The sequence below is a fragment of the Atractosteus spatula genome, chromosome 2 (genome assembly GCF_055471065.1).
Source record: "Atractosteus spatula isolate fAtrSpa1 chromosome 2, fAtrSpa1.hap1, whole genome shotgun sequence".
Lineage (NCBI taxonomy): Eukaryota > Metazoa > Chordata > Actinopteri > Semionotiformes > Lepisosteidae > Atractosteus > Atractosteus spatula.
In genome coordinates this window covers 62,137,546-62,158,104 of record NC_142707.1, presented here as the reverse complement: position 1 = coordinate 62,158,104, position 20,559 = coordinate 62,137,546, and the positions used below count along the sequence as shown (strand labels likewise).

The window sequence follows — 20,559 nt, the reverse complement described above, 5'->3', positions numbered from 1 at the left end:
GCAGTCGAGCATGCTAAACACGGAGACATAAAGTGCAGGCATCCGCTGGATGCACAGGAGGGATTCATGTAATTTTAGCTGATTACTGCAAGTTTATAATTACTGTTGTTTGTTGTATTTGATCAATGTTACTTTAATTTAAAGCCAAAGCATTAGTACTTTAATTATCATATAAGCGAGGGTTACTTGCGTCTTAGCCATACATACTATGACTACTGACGACAGTTCTCTGCACTGAACCCTTGCGAATGTCGTGACCCTACTACATATACACCAAATAAACATTGTATATTTTATTTTTATAAAAAAACCTACATACAGAGTGATGTTTCTTTTGATGGTCAGTGTACAATAAAAATAAAAGCATTACCAGGGAAACTACCCGTGCTTTCCATTACTAGTGAATGCAACTGCCAACAGAAGGCAATTCAATTAGGGTAGTGATGGCAAATTTTGCCCTAGCCCATACAGCTTTGAAAGGACTCAGTCATCAGGTGTCAAGTATTTCACATACAAATCTTCCAATGCAATGAAAAACAACTGAAGTTTAACAAATACATTTTTCAGATATGTGCATTAAAGGTCCATAGTTATTGTAAAAATAAATTACAATAGCAATTTTGATTAAATTAGATGCTCTTGAATCCCACCCAATTACAACACGTAGACAGACTGCAGGTTTCAAATATCAAATAATTTTATTTCATTATTTTGCTACACTTCTATAACACTTTGCTATATTCTCCGCCGTTAAACAAGATGCACAGGTAAGCCTCGTATCAGCCGCGGTCCCGCAGAAAACACTGTGGCTCCGACAGGGTCTCTGTAGGAAGAACTGAGGGAACTAGTTGAACAGTGGAATACAGGGAACAATGACAGAGGACCTTCGAGCAAGCGGAAGTGGTTTCTCAACCAATTTGTCTGCAAGACCTTTTGTTTAGAGGTTCTAAAAATAAAAATAGTGCTTTGACTGTATCCTGCTGCTTGAAAACAGCTTCATTCTTCGCTGTTCTCAAATGACAGACATGATTTTAACAGGCTGTGTAGCACAGTACAGTTCAATCACTGGGTCTGTCCACTGTCTGTCCTAAGAGATGAATCACTCTCTCCTGTACTTGGTGTGACATCACAGACTGGGCTTCTCCTGCATGGACAAGGAACTCCACAAAGGCTCTTTAATATGGTCTGGAAGTTTTTCTATAGCAGTCTGCAAAACAGGAAAAAAAAATCAATATTGTCCTCATTAAATTTCAGTACTGTTGTAAAGTATGCCCTCTAGAAAGGGTTAACCACTAAGTCAACTATACAACATCCAACCAAAAAGCATTTCCAGAATGATGTCACCATATGTTATTACTATGCTTTCTTTTGTCCTAGATGGGAAATGCCTGCTTTGAAGGCATGTAAAAGGACATATATGATATGCAATACAATTACCTGTAACACAACATGAATCAATTAACAAAAAAACATAGGTACTTGCAAGCCTACAACCTAAAAACTATTCAGGATTACCATATCCACGAGATAACATGTAATTTTATGTTTCGATAACTCTACTGTGCTTTGTATTCCCTGGGACCAACATTTTCTGTAGTTATCATCCTTTCACGTGATGTCTTAGTTCATTTGAACTTTTAAGAATGCCGTGATCAAAATACAGTTGTGTGAAATAGTGTGAACCCATTGGAATCATCTGTATTCCTGCAGTAATTGCTCCTAAAATGTGAATTGAAAAAATTATGTAAAGAGGACTGACCGAAAATACCCTCAAACTGGTGTACAGGACTGACCAGCAGCTACAGGAAACGTTGCTGCTAAGGGAAGTTCCACCAGTTACTAAATATAAAGGTTCACATTCTTTTTCCAGCATAGAGAGTGAATGTGCTTAATATAGACAAAAAAGTACAACTCTGTGTTATTTGTTGAATCAGATTGCGTTTATCTATTATTGTGACTTAGATAAAGATCACATCACACTTTTGGGGCAATTACTGCAGGAATATAGATAATTCCAAAGGTTTCACAGACCTGTTCTCACCACTGTAATTAGCTTCTTACATCATACTAGGAAGCATTAGAAAAAATAAAACAAAAGAGTTTTGAATATAAGGCCCTCTGATTCCGAATGTATTTTAAATAAATTACACAAAACGTACCAGAAGAAGCAGGACCAGGAGAACTTTTACAATAGATGAAATATGAAGAGAATTAATGATACATTTATAGTTTTGCAAGTCTTAGTTAAAATGTATCTATTTGAACAAATGCTTCACTTTTAAAAAAATTAAATGAAGATTAAAATACATTCCAGTGACTAAACATCGACCATTGTATAATAATGTAACAATTAACTGATTCAACAGGGTCATTTTTCTATCCCTACCCATCAGATACCTTTCATAATGTTCTTTAATATGCTTTCCCAATAACCGTGCTTATAAATTAATGTTACCTTAACAGTCAAAAAGCCTATTTAAAATGCACTGGGCGCTCAGTGTTCTTTAAGCTGTTTCGCTGAAAGCATATAAGAATAGACATACTGAAGAACAAGAAGTGTGACCTTTGGCAGAACTGAAATCCAAAAGTCAAATATTAAATATATATTATATATATATTATTATATTATTATTATTTAATAAATCAACCAGCCAAAGCACAAACAGCTCCACAGACAGGTCCCTTAAATGTTTTAGTAGGATTATGAAAAGTAAAGAAAGGGGGCCTCATCCAACTGATTTAAGATAAGACACAGTGAAGTGCTTAAGACAAACATAACTGAGCTATTCAAGACTGCTCTCCTTTAAATAAAGCACAGTTACCTTTGTTACTTCCATAGCGACCCCTTCTGGCAAGTTACGCTGGATGTACTCCAGATACACATCTGCTGTGGAGCCAGTCAAATGCTTCAGCTGGGGGTGAAAGAGAAGAAACAATTAAAAAGCGCACTAGCCACTTACTTTAAATGGAACACAAGGTTGACCTAGAGCATTCGAACAAACCACACTGCATTTGAGCTGTCCTCAGCAGACCCCTGTGCGGAAAAGCCTACTAGGCTCACTCCCTGGGACTCTCTCCAACTGGTTTTCTGTCTTAGGAATGGGCTACAGTCTTACGTTGTCAGCATATTGTGTAAGGGTCTTGCTACCTTGTAAAGGGCTTAAGTATTACAGCCACATATTTTGTTGGTGCTTTGTACTGTTCCAAAATAAAAAGGTTTTCTTTCAAGCTTGGATGTTCATTTCTTTAAATCTTTTTCATGTAGTGATGGTCTTAGGCTTCTGCCTTAAAAAGGACCAGCACAGGATGTCAACTCATGGTTCCTCATCAAATCCCTCCTACTTAATGTCATGGAAAACTTGTAGCTGTAAAAAAATCCATAAACTTTCAAATAAATGCAACTATCTAGGTCTACTGTGCCTACATAAAAAGGAAGACAGACTTTGTTCATAAATCTCACCTCAATACACCTATAATGTGTCCTCATCTCATACTGGACTCTGTGCTTCTTAAAAATGTGAACAGATTTCAGAAGGGTGAACCGTTCAATCTTCTTTGAAGGTTCATATCTGAAATCAAAAAGATAAACCAATAAATGTCTTGTGCTATCTAGATAAGACTAGTCAGTTTTTGAGCATGTAAAACAAAAAACCCTCTCAACAACAAACACTAAGCTACACTACCTAGTACTCTGTAAGCTTCACTACTGAATTAAAGAATAAAGGTGTTATAGCTAGAAGTTAAAGCTAACAAATATAACCCACTACAACTTTAAAACAAGCTGGAAATCAGTTTTGTCACCTAGCAGAGTTAAATTAAATAGCCTTATGTTTCCACAGCCATTCTTCACACTCACTTCTCAATGTGCTCAAAGTCTTTCACATGCAAAATCAAAGTCAAAGTTTTTTCTTTTTAATTGAATCAATTTATATATATAGGACAGTACTGGATGCTTTCTTTCCTCTTTCCTATCTTCAGCAACAGGAATGCCCTCAGGTGAGAACTTACACCTTGCCAATGGTGATGCCCAACTCCTGGGCAGCCAAGGTTGCAAAAAACTCATAGCTGTCCAGAACAGCTCTGTCGTGTCCCTTCACAAGTACGGCCACACTCTGGTACAGCGTGTCGGGTTCCTCCGTCACTCTGATCTACAGCACAGTTCAAAGTAAAGGTTACAGAACAGTCATAATGATCTCTGATCCAATCATTCCTCCAAATCGACAAGAAGACAAGAAATGGATGAGAGGAATCCCATCAGATGGGAAATTAGCTCTATTCAAACTTAAATGCGGAACAGAACACAATAAAACAATAAAAACTTCTATTTGCTAAGATGAAAAAATAGAGGGAAGGGGCTCTTGTTTCCCTATCAACTATCCAATTTGCCTATTAACAATAAGCATCAGAGATTCATTTGGTAATTCTATAGATCCTCTCACCAAATAGCCCTTTCTGGCCACCCAGTGACTGTTCCCTCTTCAAATGCTTTGGGGAAAAAAGAGGTTCCTTCTATTTTTCAGGTAATGACTTAGCGAACACTGTTGACAGACAGCCAGGTGGACAAATTCTATAGACAGACAAATCTGTATGAAATGAAACATACTCACAGCTGGAGGGATGGCACAGCAAGGCGACCCTGTGTGCAGAGCAGCTGTTAAGGTTAATGAAGGCAGTTTGGTGCTGCTTGATGGGGAAAAAAAAAGAAGAGAATTAACATTTCCACCTCCGATGCAAGATGCTTTCAGAAACTAGGGAGAGACTAAATGTGGACAGTAATAAAATCTTTCCCCTGCTAAATGTCTCCCACGTGATCAGGTCACATCACACATTAAAAAAGGAAGAAAATAAATAGTACTTATAAATTTGAATCATGTAAAACTTGTAAATGATGAGTCAAACACAACCCCAAAACACACAAGCTTGGTCTCCATTGAGGTAAGGCTTTGTACAATGTGAGTGATATCAAGATGAGCTCAGAAACTGCAGTTTTGAAAGACAATACAGCAATACAGCATCAAAAAGCCTGTCTCTTCAAAGGGCGCAACTTTACAATCACAGAAACAACCCACACAAGGTTTACGTTCCTATAAAAAAGCAACCGAAACAAGTACAAAACACCAAATGCTTTTCTTTCCCCATTTTATAACTACACAAATAAATATACATACATGGCATCATTTTTTATCTGCAATGTTTACATCCTTTAAATATTTACTAACATTAACTTTGGGTCAAGACTTAATATTTAATTGCAAATATTGCATAAGGTGACCCTGCGCTTTGACCCCAAGCTTCTCTCCCTGTCTGTGTGTCTCATGGAGAGCAAGTTGGGATATTACCCAATTACCCATTTACACACAAGTAATTCTAATTTAATCACAGAATTGACCATTCCCAAATATCCATTTTGCTTCAACAAATAAAACAAGATTTCTACCTTAATGTACAGACACACCTGGCAAGAACACAGCTCTTTGCTTGTTTGAATGTTTAATGCAGCTTCTCAAATGAAGTGTGCTTACCACAAGAGGTCATTTATTCTCCATCCAATACTTCTGCAATGGCCAAACCCTAATATTCGCGATTCCTGAAAATAATTAAGATTCAAATGAAAACAAAAAAGTAAGTTAAGGCAAAATTATACAATTGCTACTATTACGATTATGACCGAACGACAGTAAATCGAAAGGATTATTTGAGGTTTGGGGTGATCGGTGAACCGAAAAATCACAAAAATTAGCTAATAATGCAGATTTTATTCTCTACTCATGCTCCCGTTTAATATATACATATTTTAAAAGCTCTCGATTAAAAAGGAAAGGGAAATTACTCAAGAGTTTCACGTATTTCAAGGACACAGTAAGGAGCGTTTAGGTTAGGTAAAATTGGAAGTTTCATCTCACACAATTAAAATACCTTTGTAGGAAAAATAACACCACGAAATTAGTTCGCGAGCGAAGAAACCAAGCATATACCATATACGGCTCTAGTCAATTCAATCTTTTCTTCTTAAAAGCGTCCTTGAAATTCCTCTACCAGGAGGTACAGTACATTTTCCTGGTATTGCCCTTGGATGACGGTCTACGAAATCACCAAGCATGGCAGTGTCCAGGTCCTTAAAACAGATTCGAAAAGTTGCAGGTGAAGCTAGATTAACTCTGTGAACACCGATCACGTTGCCAAAAGGATACCTGCTGAGTACTCTGCAATACCCTCAACAAGGTACGGAGACTCCTCGTCACACACGCCGCGGACCCCATGTTTCCAGGCAGCGTGAAGCAGCCAGGGCCATTAAGCGACGCGCAACCTTTCTGCTTCCTGGTTCACAGAGAAACCGCTTCCGTCGGTCGCGTTGACGCCGAGGGCCGCCAGGGGGCAGCGTCTCCCTTAAGCGTCTTGCGGAAGCCTGCGCGTCTGTGACTCGTTTCCCTTCATCATCTCCGAGTTCTCAATACACTGCAGCCACATCCGCATTTTTTTTTTATAAATGACAACGTAAACTGTCATCCCGTAGAGTGGCCTTGAAGAAGCCTTACATTTGAATGCCTTAAATGGACTAAGAGTTGTTACAGACTGACCAACTGAAACCGTTGCTCACTACTGCATACGGTATATAATGGCTACAGAAATGTACTACTTGCTCAGGCATCCGCATTTTGTGTCAGGGAAAAGGAAATCGTATCATTGCCCCTCTCTCAGATTCTCTAAGATAACCAGTACTGATAATACATTTATGAGCTTATATTCTAAATTCGACATGAAACCTCAAGAGAAAGAAACTAATTTGAATGCCTTGATTCACAACAGGGAGCTTCTCGTGATTTCTCAGGAATTCAGTGATTTCAAGATGACCACTTAAACCTATTTGTAATGTAGACAATTATACCAGTAAAGTGGCATAATTAACTTCTCAGGACTTGTTAACATACAAGTGTTGCAATCCTATGAAGACAGGATCAAAACTAAGTGAACTGGATAATTGAATTACAGCCACAAAACATTGAGAAAACATGAGCACCGACAACATTTAGAACCTGACTGCACTGACAATACAAATTGAATGAAGTTGTCCTAATCTGCTGTTGTCTCCTTTTCATTGTGACCAGTAATCTCCTTTGCAAAACATTCATCACTTTCACTTCAATTCCCTGAAGATAATTACTGGTTTTCAATAATTGTGATTACATGTATACTGTCTTGGTAATAGCATCTGCTAAATGTAGAAAAATAAATCCCTTTCTTGTCAGGTTTTCATCTTTGCTCATTTACAATGATTTTCATACATTAGTAAGCAAATTATACTCTTGAACAAAAAGCTCAAAGTTAGATGTTTCTGCAACCTGTTCCTTGGGAATCATCTGGAAGCTGTAAGAAGCCCAATAAGGAAAATAATAATAATATTATAATAATAATTGCTTACACTTATATAGTGCTTTTCTGGACACTCTACTTCAAGCACTCTACAGGTAATGGGGACTCCCCTCCATCATCACCAAAGTGCAGCTCAACTTGGATGATGCGACGGCAGCCAAAGTGCACCAGTACACTCACCACACACCAGCTATTATTGAGAACAGAGTGATGAAGCCAGTTCATAGAGGGGGATTATTAGGAGGCCATGATGCTCAACCCAGTGGTTTTAAGTGACTGTCAGCTCCAAAACACACAATCACTTTAAATTAAATAATATATATGTCATTATTTGGTTGCACATCCCTTTGACCTAATTTCAGCAATAAATGCAGTAACTGCTTGAAGCTTCTGACCCACAGGGGCTTCCCAGACTCTCTTTGTAATCATTTGTGATGCTTTGCTGCAGCCACTTAAAACTATTGCTTATTCTTAATAATAATTGCTTATACTTATATAGCACTTTCCTGGACACTCCAGTCAAAGTGCTTTACAGGTAATGGGAACTCCCCTCCACCACCAATGTGCAGCCCCACCTGGATGATGCGACGGCAGCCATAGTGCACCAGTACACTCACCACACATCAGCTAACAGTGGGGAGGAGAGCAGAGTAATGAAGCCAATTCATAGATGGGGATTATTAGGAGGCCATGATTGGTAAGGGCCAATGGGAAATGTGGCCAGGATGCCAGGGTTACACCCCTACTCTTTTCAAGAAACACCCTGGGATTTTTAATGACCAGAGAGAGTCAGGACCTCGGTTTTACATCTCATCCGAAGGACGTGCCTGTTTACAGTAGTGTCCCCGTCACTATACTGGTGTATTAAGACCCACACAGCCCTGCTTGCCCCACTAACACCTCTTCCAGCAGCAACCTTAGTTTTTCCCAGGAGGTCTCCCATTCAGGTACTGACCAGGCTCACAAAAAATGTCCTTTTCTCATTTGTCCCCTTTCTTATCTTCTTAATTCCAGTTAGATCATTAAGACACAAACACCATGGCTATCAGTTGATGCACACACAATGAAATAGTTTCTATGTAGTAATAAACCCATGATCAATTACTTTTCCTTTTCTCCATCACCAGACTTAAGGGGTCCTCAAGTCTGCTTTTCAGAGAAAATGTGTAAAGCTGGTACTGAAGAACTTGATAATTCCCCCGTCTGTGAATGTAGTAACGTTTGTTAAGATGGTGTCCATTCATGAAGCTTATTTAAATTCCTGAAATTAGGCAAGTCACTCAAGTGGTACTGCTGCTGGGAATTTAGCCACATCTTTGTGACTTATTTCCTTCCTTGTCCACAAAATGCACAATTCAGGATACTGTTTACAAAGTCACATATTTTGGTAACCGCAGAATGTAGCCATGTAATCCCGTTTGGATTAAACCTCTTAGAAAAAACAGGAGAATCCTCTAATATTTGTTATCTGACAAAATGATTATTGGATAACTAATAATCGTGTAACAGCTAGACAATATAACTGGTCAAACGAGTCATTAAAAAACAGACCATGTAGAAGTGCAAGCTTTGCGCTGTACAAGCTTTTAATAAATAGAAAGGCATGAACTTGTGTTTGAAATATAATAAACAGTACCTTAAAAGAACATTACATTTCAGAAGGTACAAAAGGGAAAATAAACTCCACAATCAAGTAAGCATTACCTAAACAAATTACATTCTGCATTTTAAGAACAAGATCCAGATTGAACATTTAAAATATTTACACCCTTCCCACAATAAAAACAATCTTGGTGTTAAATACAACTCTGTAAATAAAACATATTATTTGTCGACTTAAAAAATATAGTTTTATATATAAAACTATTTACACTTTTTTTTTGCTTCAGAACCGTATACCAGGACAAGTTTTAAAAATTAAAGCTAACTGTCCTTTTTAAAGGAACAATGGCATATGACAGAATTATATAAAGAACAAAATAAAAAAAAAAACATTCAACAGTCCCTGAAAAAATATAAGGGTTTAATAGTCGCAATTTCTAGGAACCTGAATATACTCACAGGCTGACTGCTACAAGTACTACTTCAGGAACAACCGCGATAGTGCCAAGTGCCATTTGGTGGGAAAACGAGATGTTGCCATCTGTTTTTTTTCCTTTACCACTATTGAACCAAATTAAAATGTATTTGCACTACTCGTCTTTAATGTTAACTTAAGGTTATAGGAGAGATGCTGTAGTGCACCACAGGTGTAACACTCATCAAAAGCATTCAAATACTGAAAAATATGAGTAGTTTCTCATGCTGAAGTTGATTTCAACTTTATCTATGAATTTACTGAAGTCCAAAGCCACCCAAAAATACTGAAAATGATACATCCATAAACAGCATTGGAAAAACACCTATGCTTGTAGTTAAGTGCTCACAATTGATTGTCACATTTATGACTGGCTATATTTGTTGAAATAACTTCCAATGAACGAAAGACCTCACAGACCTCCACATCACCCTGTAGGGATGGGAGCACTCTGGGAATGCAAACTTTATAAAACCCCAGCATGTACAGAAACACTTATCAATTATTTTAAATTAAGATCAAAATATAAAAACTGCATATTAAGGTTACTGAGTCTATTATACTCACTCATGGCTTAGAAATACAACCTGGGAATGTTGTATTCAAACTTGGTAAACCAACAAACATTGTTCAGGCATTTATTGTTTTCTAATCCAGAAGATCAATTATATATTAGATGCACGTACTGTACCTCTCAATTTCATTATTATACAGTATTATTCTATTTTGAAAAGACAGTGTAAATAGTGAAGACCGACAGGTTTTAGAGAGGCTAAAAACCAAAAGAATCATTTTTATATTTTCTTTTGCCTTGTTAGTAGCTTTGGAAGAATGGAATCAATAATGGATGTTTTGTTGATAAGGAAACCAGTCTGATTCGTAATCCTTTACATGCAGTGAATACATATTTGGAATTCATATGGAAGTCACTATGCCTAACTGAAAAGCCACAATTCCATTTCTATAACTGGTGATCAACTTTAAAGGCTTAAAAACTGTGAAGCGTTTATTATGAGCTGCATATTAACTGTTCTTACTACAAGTGATTGGCATTTGTTTTAGTCCATATAAGGCAGCAAAAATCCTTTTTGTTTCCTGTAGTCTGTTAAGAATAGGACAGACTGTTCAGAATGTTTTGTGCTATGGTTACATGCACAGGTGTTAGGATACAATAAATGTTTTGAGAAATTGAAGTTATGTATAAGAATGCTCCCCTGAGATTGGCCCATAATTTTAGGACGGCACCACACCAGCAAGAGGCAAAGCAGAGCTGAAATTTAAACTACCATAATGGCACCCAATCGGGCAGTTCAATCTAGAGCACAACCAGAAATGATTTTACTGATCTCCCCCTACAGTGACTACTGACAGCTCTACATTTACAAATTCATTAAGCATTGCACGTTGCTTTTGAACAAAAGATTTAGCATTTAGTATTAAAGAGCTTTGAAAGCTTGCATGGAAACCAAAGCATGTTTTTGTGTTTTAAGTTGGGCAACCACAGAATCTACAGCATCTCAGGAACTGTTTGTTTGGCAATCTTAAATTAAAACCTAAAAATGTAAAGTAAGAAATTAACATATAATGAATAAAACTTCAAAATGTTGTAAACCATTGAAAAAATATGAAATAGCTTCCAGTTCCATTACTATATTTACAAATACCAAGGCCAGACCCCTATCTGAGTGCAAGATATAAGATCATCCTGAGAAAATTGCTGCAGGTCTTTATGTTAAGGAACAACATAATTTTATGTTACTTATTAAAATGGGTTGGACTTCCCTTTTTCTTACTTTTATTTTTTATCACCGTGCCAGCCAACTTCAACTGTAACCTGGCAATGACATTAATACAAATTAATAAATGTGAAGACACCTGGTGATTTACTTTGATCTGCAACCTAATCAAATGTTTCTCAAGCCCTGACCTCAAATATAGCACTTCTCTGCTTACAGTCATCTGTCTTGGCACTTCTGTTCTAGAGGGATTTTCATTATGTTCAAAGAGGCTTGCTGTGTAAAAGATTTAATTTTTTATAGTGTGACCAAACACTGTTATCATAGCAGTTCATATAGAAAGGATGAAGAGCTAATATGGAGAATAAATAACTTTATTTAATAAAGTTCATATTGAATTTAATTGACCCTTTTAATGGAAAAAGTATTACTAATATAAGAATTGTGGGGGTTGTAAAATGAACTCCTGAAAAAAAACATTTCCAATACTGTGGTAGATGTTTTCTGCAGTGGAATAAAATGAAATTATTTCTGAGAATTCCTGCTTCCAGAATGAAGTTAACTTTATAAAGAATTACTGTTGTGTAAGAGTAACCGATTAATAACAAAGAAAGAACAGAAACTATTTATTATACACTGTAAAAATGCCAAGAACATTTTTTTTGCTCTAAAAGCTACTCCCCAGCATGAATGTGAGCGAAAACAGAACACAGAATACTGAGCACATGGTCCTGAGATTATTACAGCAATGGTTTTCAAACTGCAATTGAAAAACCCAGGTGTCCCCAGGAAAACCTGGAAAACCATTCACTCCACGGTAAGCAGTGTTATAAATACACACCCTCATACACATGAGTTTTCCTCATGTATGAGGAAACTCATTGACCATGCAATTGGCTTAGTCCATCCAGGATGGTTTTCTCTGTTACACGGCAATACATACTTTTCAGAATCATTGTTAGAAACACAATTATATAATGATTTGCTGTTAGTCAATATTTAATTAGGGCAACTAATTTGCTTGGAAAATGGGGCTTCTCAACCGGAGTTTTTTTAGATAATTTGAGCCCTCACTTTCTCTTCCTTTCAATCACCCACATTACAGCAAATCATACCTGAGAAGATATGGGTTTAGGGCTGAGTTCTTTGCTCTACGGAGCCCAGTTTCACTGAGCCTGGGGATTTTTCTCCCACAGAAGAATTTGGATAAACAAAGAGGAACAAGGGATGTATCTTACTGCTGTGTAGTCACTGTTTTCCTTAACTATGCCTTCAAAATGAACTCAAGAAAAACTTTAAAATACAAAAAATAACAAAAGTGAAGGCAGGTGACACTGCTCTCCACCTCTTCCCAGAGGTGTGCGAAAAAGGGCCCTGTTCAGCCCGTTTTCCAGGGTCGATCAGACGTGAAGGCAAAATCTGTGTAGTTGGGTGGCTGCTGGGCGAGAGCAGCAGTCTGGGAGGAGGTGAAGTGTGAAGTCCGTCAGCTGCCATCATGCGCATGAGGACGCTGAGGTCCCCTTTGCCATCCCGGACGCCCACCCCAGTCACAGCTCGTCCTGCTGCTCGGGCAGATACTCCCCCGGCTCCCCCATCAGCAGCAGGTGAGGGCTGATCAGGGCCTCCCCCGCCTCCTCCTCTTCCTCCTCCTCCTCCTCCTCCTCCTCGGCCCCCAGCCGCTTCACCATGCTCATGTGGTCGAAGGGCAGCGGGGTGGGGCCCATGGGCACACAGGCTTTGGCCCCACGGTGGGGTGGCTCCAAGTCGAGCCCCAGGGGCGCCCGCTGTGGCTTCCTCCGGTCAGGGTCCTCCTGCTGCCGGTGGGTCTTCATGTGGGCATTGCGGCTTTTGATTTTGAAAAACACCCTACAAAGGGAAAAGAATGTGGAAAACAACACAGGCTTGTAAAACACAGCTGCTCACTTCTGGGTAGTTGACGCACCTGGTAAGTGCTCTCAATACAGTGTAAAGAGCTTGATCTACAGTATCTGCTCAGTACAACAGAAAGGAAAAAAAAATCCAATGACTATTTTTCCTGAAACATCTTATCGACAAATCAGCAAAACACTTCCAACATTTCTAACGCCAAACAATTTCATTCAGACGGCTTGATGAGGGAGTTTAAGAAGGAAGTGAGTGTCTTACTTTCCACACTCCTTACAGGGGAAGATGAGAGTGGGATCTGTGTCTCCGCTAGTGGTGCTGTGAGCCGGGGAGCTCTTGACCGAGCCGTGACCCGACTGAGACATCGATTTCGGTTTGCCACCAGGCGCAGGCCTGTGGGCCTGGTTTGTGTTGCTGTGGATCCGTGCATGGCCATTCAGAGCCTGTCTAGAATTGAACATCTGCAGGAGAAACGCCAAGGCAAGAAAGCACAAACAACTGGTTATATACAGTTGTATCCAAAACCTTAGATGTGTTATACAAAGAAGTGTGGAGCTGGCTTCAAAATGAGTTATATACACAGATCTGCTCAATATGTGTGTTCTGCAGTTCACTGAATTCACTGCACTACATTTTTGTATAAGACTGTCTAAACTATGCATACAACTTAGTGTATGCACAATGCAACAATTCAGGAGGAAGTCCTTCAATAATGTAAGTAGATGCATGTTAGCCCTTTTAAAAAGCCTTTTAGTGTAGATCCCATATTTCAATGTAGGTTATAATGACTGGTACACAGGTGATACTACATCATCCATTCATGATATGTAGTACATCATCCATGTAAGTGCAACAACAAGACTCAGCTAGTACTGTAGATATCTATGCTGTACTGTGTTCACCACTACATCACTGCAGGTAATTATGTTGACAGCCAAGAGCTGTTAACAACTAGCTCATCTTGGACAAGTGTTGCTGCAAAACATTCATGTACAGTATAACAGTTTAATGAATGTTATTTAGTTTGAAAGTATTTTAGCAAACAATGAAGCACTGTAATTATGTAGTTTATTACAGACAGACCTAAAAGCATCTCATTATCTGTATATTAATTAAAAGATGTGTTAAAAATGGATATTGCTTTTTATGGTTACAGATATACTTTTTTGGGATAACAGAATGTATCTTTATAATAAACTATTATATAATATACTGTATATGTTACTCAAGGCCAACATATCAGGAAACAAGTCATGCATCTGGATAGAAGGTTACTTTTCAGATGTGACTCAGATGACCTTTTGATAGAGGCTTAGTGATCTGAGTCAGTAAGTACGATGATGCACCAGTTTTACATTCAGGAACGGGTTAAAACAGGATGTTGGGCTGAGTATCAATTAAATATGTGTTTATAGGTGTTACTTTGCTTAAATGAACAGTGAACTACGTGTCACTGAGCAGAACTGTGTAGCCTATAAAGCAGGAGTTATAGCACCCTGGCTGCCCAGTTACTGAAACCATGTGCTAATGTTGTGGGAGATTGATCTTTTAACATGCATGTTCAGATCTCTTGCTGATAAAGGTATGAGGCTGCAAAAAAGAACCTGCTACTTTTTTAATATCCTGCCAGTTTAGATATTAAACTGTTTTGCATTAGCTGTTGTTGAAAATGTGGGGATTACTGCTCAGCTTTGTTGTCTTTTTGCATATGTTATAAACTGTAAGAAAATGTTATAGTCTGTTTTCTGCTTTCATTTTCATTTTAAAAAGTGAGGGAGATACCCATTGGGTGTACTGGGTTTACTTTATTTACTTTATTTTTGTTAAGGGATGATTAAAAATGTCTGGTACATCCAGGCCGTCGCCCCAGTACCTTTCATCCAGTCAGAAATCCATGGTCACCTCTTACTTTCATGATCATTACTGTACACACAACAGGGCTGTACGAAGCTGGAGAGAAGAGAATATAGGGCTGTACTCACAGATCCACAGTTAGGTACCTCACAGACAAAGGTTGCATTGGGCAAAGCAGACATTTGATCAGCTTCTGCCAGTTCATCGAGTGGGATTTCCTGGTCAGGAGACTGTGGCACTTCAGGCTCTTCCTCTCTGCTGGACTTCTTTTCCTCCTCCAACTCTTCCGACTCCAGCTCTCCATCTTCTCCGCTTGCCTGAGGACAAGTACGACATGGTGCTCTTACGTTACGATCACACTAAACTCCTGAACATTTTCCAGCCATCCATCCATTTTCTAACCGCTCCTTTGTACAATACAGGATGGCACGTACTGACATAAAGACACACACCCTCACACCTGGGCCAATTTTCCCAGAAGCTAATTAACCCATCAGTTTTCAGAAATGAAGAAAACATACAAACTCCACACAGACAGCACCCCAGGAATTGAACCCAGGGTCCCTGCACTGCACGGCAGCAATATTAACCACTGTGCCATTGTACCCCTCTTTACCAAATGTTTTGTTTCATGAAATTAACATGTACTCCAGACCTTTTGTGACTGGGACAAAAAAGTGCAGAACTAGGCAGATATACCCCCACTTGACCCCTAAGCACAATAAGGGATAACACTTTCTCATGCTTAGAGCGGTCTTGGTTACCACTGCATTTCTAAACCCTATTCTATTTTTCATTATGTTTCTAAACAGAAAGTTATTTTTCCTTCTGGTTATAAAAAAGTTTTACTTTTGAGCAGCTATACACCAACAATGCTGTCTCTAAATCTCAGAGGTCTCCTTGTCAACATGAGATGGCTCACGCTGTACACTAAACTCAAAATGACATTGTATGTAATTTCCAACTAGCTGCTCCATTATCCCATCGAGAATTCTTTTGTAATGATAAAGTTTAACGTAAAACACAAACACACAGCACAGCCCAAACAACTCTTTATATTTCATAAGATACTTTTTTTAGGCTTTACAACTAAACAAATGTGTTACTCTCCGGATCTGCTTTTTCATAATGTCTAAGCAGGCAGATGACTGCTTTCAATGCCTGAGTAACTCAAACAGAAACACAGATACCCTCACACATGCGAAAGATGCTGACAATGAGCTGCACATACTGGCTTTTCTGTGTCTGCAGGGTAAAAAGGTGGAGAGACACTTGCCATGTCTTCACTCTCCTGGTTAGTCAGGCGGGATCTGTTCTTCTTGCCCAGTCGCAGCCTTTTCTTCCAGGTGTAATAGTATTCAACACACTGTGCCACTGTTTTAGTCTTCACCTACAACAGAGCACCTTAAGCTTACATGCAGTCCATAACACACCCCGTACATTTGCTAAAGAAATGTATGTTTTTCTTTGCCAACAAAAACCTTTTTTTCCTGTGTAAAGTCAACAGATTCAAATAATGTGATTTAAATATATGGCAGCAAAAGTTCATTTCAATGGCTAATAATAGTCACTGCTGAGAGAAAGGTCTAGCTGCAATGAACTGCAAAAGGAAAATAGGCTGTGAAAACTAGTTTATACGTTTATAATTTGTAGGACCAGAAATTTATTCTAGAATGAAATCTATTCTGTCATTTCTGCAGCTCTCTAAATGAATGTGTTTCATTGTGGAGGCAAATTTAACCACTGTAAATTGTATCAATCTACCTAGCTATTTCAACAGTTCCTATATAACTATTTGCATTTGACAAAAACACTTTGTCAGTTCAGCCTTTGAAAAATTGTAACATTCAATCTGAATTTAATTTGTATGTTTGTAACAATTAAGTTTGAACATTTGTGTTTCACATGGAGTGTGTTGTGTGTTACAATGTGTAAATAAAGGTGGAATAAATTCTGATTTAATGGGTTTTGATTTGTTAGGCCATCAAATGTGTTATTTTGGAAATGGAGACGTGAAGACTTTCAATATGCACTGTAGCTAAATAATGGAGCAGATTCTTTCTTATACTTTAAAAAAGAAATGTATGCTTTTACGATTATTTAATTAATTTTATAGTATCAGTTTTCATGACTGACTACATGTACCACTTTGCTGTTAAGATACTGATTCTTGTTAGGCTCACATTTGCCATGCGAAGATAATTAGCAAAAAGAACTCTGAAAAAATATTTCTAAGCTCGTTAGCATGACAACTGCATGCCAGAGGCATAAAATGCAAATTTCTGCCAAAGTTAAAACAAATTTAGGCTGAGAACAAGATGGTCTAAACGGTTTGATAGGCCTGTGAAGACTTCATAAAGCACTTCGTTTTACTTAAGGAGCTAGATCTACCCCAGGTTTCTTGTATCAGTACCGTGACAGTAAAACAGCCAGTCAAGGAAGCAGTAAAAGGAAGCACCAAAGTGCAGAAACTATAGCTATTTCAGATTCAGCAGCAAAACAAGGACAAAGGGTCAGAGCTACAAACTGAATGAGACTTCTTTTAGGACAGAGCTGAATGTCAGAAGAAGCTGAAGGTGTGTTTCTGCGTGATTGAGAGATGTACTGTAACTAGCAACAGATGAAGCGTCCTGCAATTTCTACAGCAATGAGAAACAGCGGCAAGCACGTGCTTTTTGACAGGGATCAATTTTTACACAATGCGTTTATTAAAAACAAGGGTGCACTAAGTGTGTATGGTGATGAACACACTAAGCTTAAAAGGAAACAGTACAAAATTATAATAAGTTTGTAAATACAATAAGGCATGTTTATCTTTCAATATTTCCTTGTTGAACCATATTATAGTTAAGACTTTGTATGGGTAAACACACCAAAACAGTAAACTAATGTTTGAAGCGTTCAGAAAAGCAAAAAAACAAAAAACGCAAGCAGATAAGAATTTAAAAGCACCCTACCTAATTTACTGAGAACAACGCCCTCTCCAAAAACTCACTCTACGTCTTTTGATTCTGCTTATGCTTAACAGCAAGTGGTGACAGGTTCAAGGCAAAGAGGCTGCCAAGACGATAGGAAATATACGTCTCTAATGACACATTTAGCCTGCAAATCAGCAAAAGGAGCGTTAAAGATCAGCTGACCAGAGTAATTTGTGATGGGAGCAACGCAGCTGTACCAAACCACCTGTTTAGTGTAGCGCAGCTTAAAAAGCTTCTTTCTTTTCACCAGTGTGAATTAACCTCCATGTCATTCTGTGCAATTTAACTCACAATGCAGATGCAGCAACTCTCTAGTTTTGTTACCAAAATGTAATGTATAATTTCCTTTGTAAAATTTACATAATATTGCGATTTTAATAAAATGTTGATACTTGCCTTTCTACTCTTAATTATTAATGTTAGAAGAGTACAAAATGTTAGTACACTTTGGCTTCCAAAAGGAATATTTTATATAAAACTGTGCATTTTCTTAATATCTGCTAGGAAAATAAAAGCTGAATTTATATAACTTTGCTTCATATTAATATTTTGATCTTACATATAAATGTTAGAACATTGTTAGAACATAAAAAACAAGAAATTGACTGTAAACTCTATTTTGTTCATAGGAAAGTTCTACAAGCTCTGTGCTTCCCATTATATAAAGTGTATTTTTCTTGTTAGTAGCACTCTGAACAGCGGACGTTAAATGTCATTTGACATGTGATTGCCCAGATAACTGGTTCTTACAACTGTGCCCCTGTCTTTGAGAACTCCTGGAAATAGTTAAATCAGTGTTTCAAGACTAGCACCTAGAATTAGCATGTGGAAAGAACTACAGCCCTGAACTGCAGGACCTTGTAAGTGATCTAGTAGTACAGTATCCTCAGAGGCCTTCCCACAATCCTGCTGTAAGAACTTGTTTTTGTGTCTTCCAAGACTGAGGTCAAGTCAGAGACTGCAGCTTGCTTTCTTCCAGACCAGCACATTCACACTGACATAATTCTAGCAACTAATCATTTAAAATATTCTTTTTTTTAGCTCCATCACATTATTTTATTTTTTTACTGTCAATCAGCACATCAATTCTGTCATCATCTTCCTTCTGTTATTTTATTACTCATCCAACAAACGTGCTCCTTGAGTACTGCAAATGATTTTTGTATTGTTTCCCTGTATATGTTTGTCATCCTGTGTCTGTGGCAAAGAGAGAAAGACATACTGGAAGTGCAATTTAACACCCCCTCACTCTGCTACACTCCAACGCATACACCCACCTACAACGATTGGTGCGCACACACAATTTCATTTGTGTGGACAACTTCACTTGTATGTGATACAACGAACAGAAGGCAATGGAATTAGTGCTGTATGTTCTCCCAGAAATATGGAACTTCCATTAATTACCTACTTAAATTGTGAGTTATCTACAGCCAAGAGAGGTGAAATAAGCCCAGGAGAAAAAGATACAGAAAAAGGGTGATAAAAATTCTTTCCTTAATTGAGAATGTGATTGCACAATGTATTATCTAACAGCTTCTCATATAAGAGTTCTATATTTGATCCTAAATCTTTAAGACTTATTACTTAAAGGTGTTTATATTCACACATCTTTTACAGCCTCTGGACAATGTGAAGGAGCAATTGAAAAAGAAAACAAAGTGCTAAGACATACGTATAGTTTAAAGCATGTTAAAACTGTATAAGGTACCAGTAAGACCTCATTTAGAACATTGTGTACAATTTTGGTCACCATCATGTTATAGAAAAGACAATACAGCTCTGGAATCAGTGCACCAATGAGTAACCTCATACATTCTGGGATTCAGGGGAATATCCTGCACTGACTGGCTGAAGGAACAGCACCTTTTTAGTCTTGAACAGAGAAGACTGTGGGGGAACCTTACAGGAGGATTCAAAATCATCAAAGGGATCAAAAAAGTCAACCCAGTGGATTTCTTCAGAACGCACAGGGCAATACAAATCAGAGGACACAAGTCTAAACTGCGTGGAAGTGCAATTAAAACTGAGGACAGGAGGCATTTCCTTACCCAGAGGGCTGTGGGAGTTTGAAACAAGCTACTTGGCTATGTTGTTGAAGGCGATATCCTGGTTTCTTTCAATGAATTAATAGATGAGATGCTTGGATTAACTTGCTACTAACTGCCAAAAGAGCTAGATGGGTCGAACGCCCTCATCTCCTTTCTAACCTTTCTTAAGTTCTTCTTATGTTATCATTTCCCTACTGTACAGTAGTCACCTCATTAATAAAACAACAACTTCCATGAAGCAATTTTGCACAGATCAGCTCTTGGATCACCCCCAAATGTAAACTACAATACGAACACCTAGAATACTACACACTATCTGCCTGCATTGAAATATGGATGTTACAAGCCAGCCAAACTTGGGTGTTTGTATGCTTTCTGTGTGCACTGCTACCACCCAATAATCACACTTCCAGCCACAAACAAGAGCTGTAGATTATTATGATATGAATTCTGAGATCAAAGGGCAAGGAATGAAAAAGTCAGTTCACTTATTGTTGAGCTGCTCCTTTAAAACCGAGTTAAAATAACAATAAAAATACAAGAAAGGTACAAAGATTTCAAAATCCATTTCACTCACCTCTATAAATGCCGTAAACTACCAAAAGAAA

General features: G+C 38.1%; 2 protein-coding genes across 6 annotated transcripts in view; both read right to left on the bottom strand.

The window, feature by feature from the left end:
- Nucleotides 1-673: 673 nt before the first annotated feature.
- mrps10 (mitochondrial ribosomal protein S10) lies at nt 674-6,315 on the bottom strand. 4 transcript variants are annotated; one of them, XM_088929388.1, is made up of 7 exons: nt 6,192-6,315; nt 5,523-5,587; nt 4,608-4,683; nt 4,009-4,148; nt 3,461-3,569; nt 2,823-2,912; nt 674-1,207 (listed from the first exon to the last, which is right to left on the bottom strand). In XM_088929388.1, exons 1-7 carry the CDS (start codon nt 6,258-6,260, stop codon nt 1,127-1,129), a joined length of 630 nt encoding a protein of 209 aa, XP_088785514.1. In that variant the 5' UTR covers nt 6,261-6,315; the 3' UTR covers nt 674-1,126. The 4 variants fall into 4 exon arrangements, with proteins under 4 accessions (XP_088785514.1, XP_088785522.1, XP_088785541.1 ...); XM_088929396.1 differs by having other exon boundaries at nt 4,608-4,680; XM_088929415.1 differs by lacking the exon at nt 6,192-6,315 and adding an exon at nt 5,976-6,183 and having other exon boundaries at nt 4,608-4,680.
- Nucleotides 6,316-8,939: 2,624 nt separating this feature from the next.
- The window catches only part of LOC148840022 (transcriptional-regulating factor 1), a 94,812-nt gene continuing 83,192 nt past the window's right edge, over nt 8,940-20,559 (bottom strand). The window contains exons 15-18 of one of the 2 annotated variants that reach the window (XM_088929367.1): nt 16,154-16,312; nt 15,051-15,239; nt 13,330-13,529; nt 8,940-13,050 (exon numbers count right to left, since the gene is read on the bottom strand). In XM_088929367.1, the coding sequence (XP_088785493.1) occupies nt 12,732-13,050; nt 13,330-13,529; nt 15,051-15,239; nt 16,154-16,312 (867 nt within the window). In that variant the 3' untranslated portion in view covers nt 8,940-12,731. The remainder of the gene's footprint in view (nt 13,051-13,329; nt 13,530-15,050; nt 15,240-16,153; nt 16,313-20,559) is intronic. The other variant, XM_088929376.1, reaches the window with a different exon arrangement.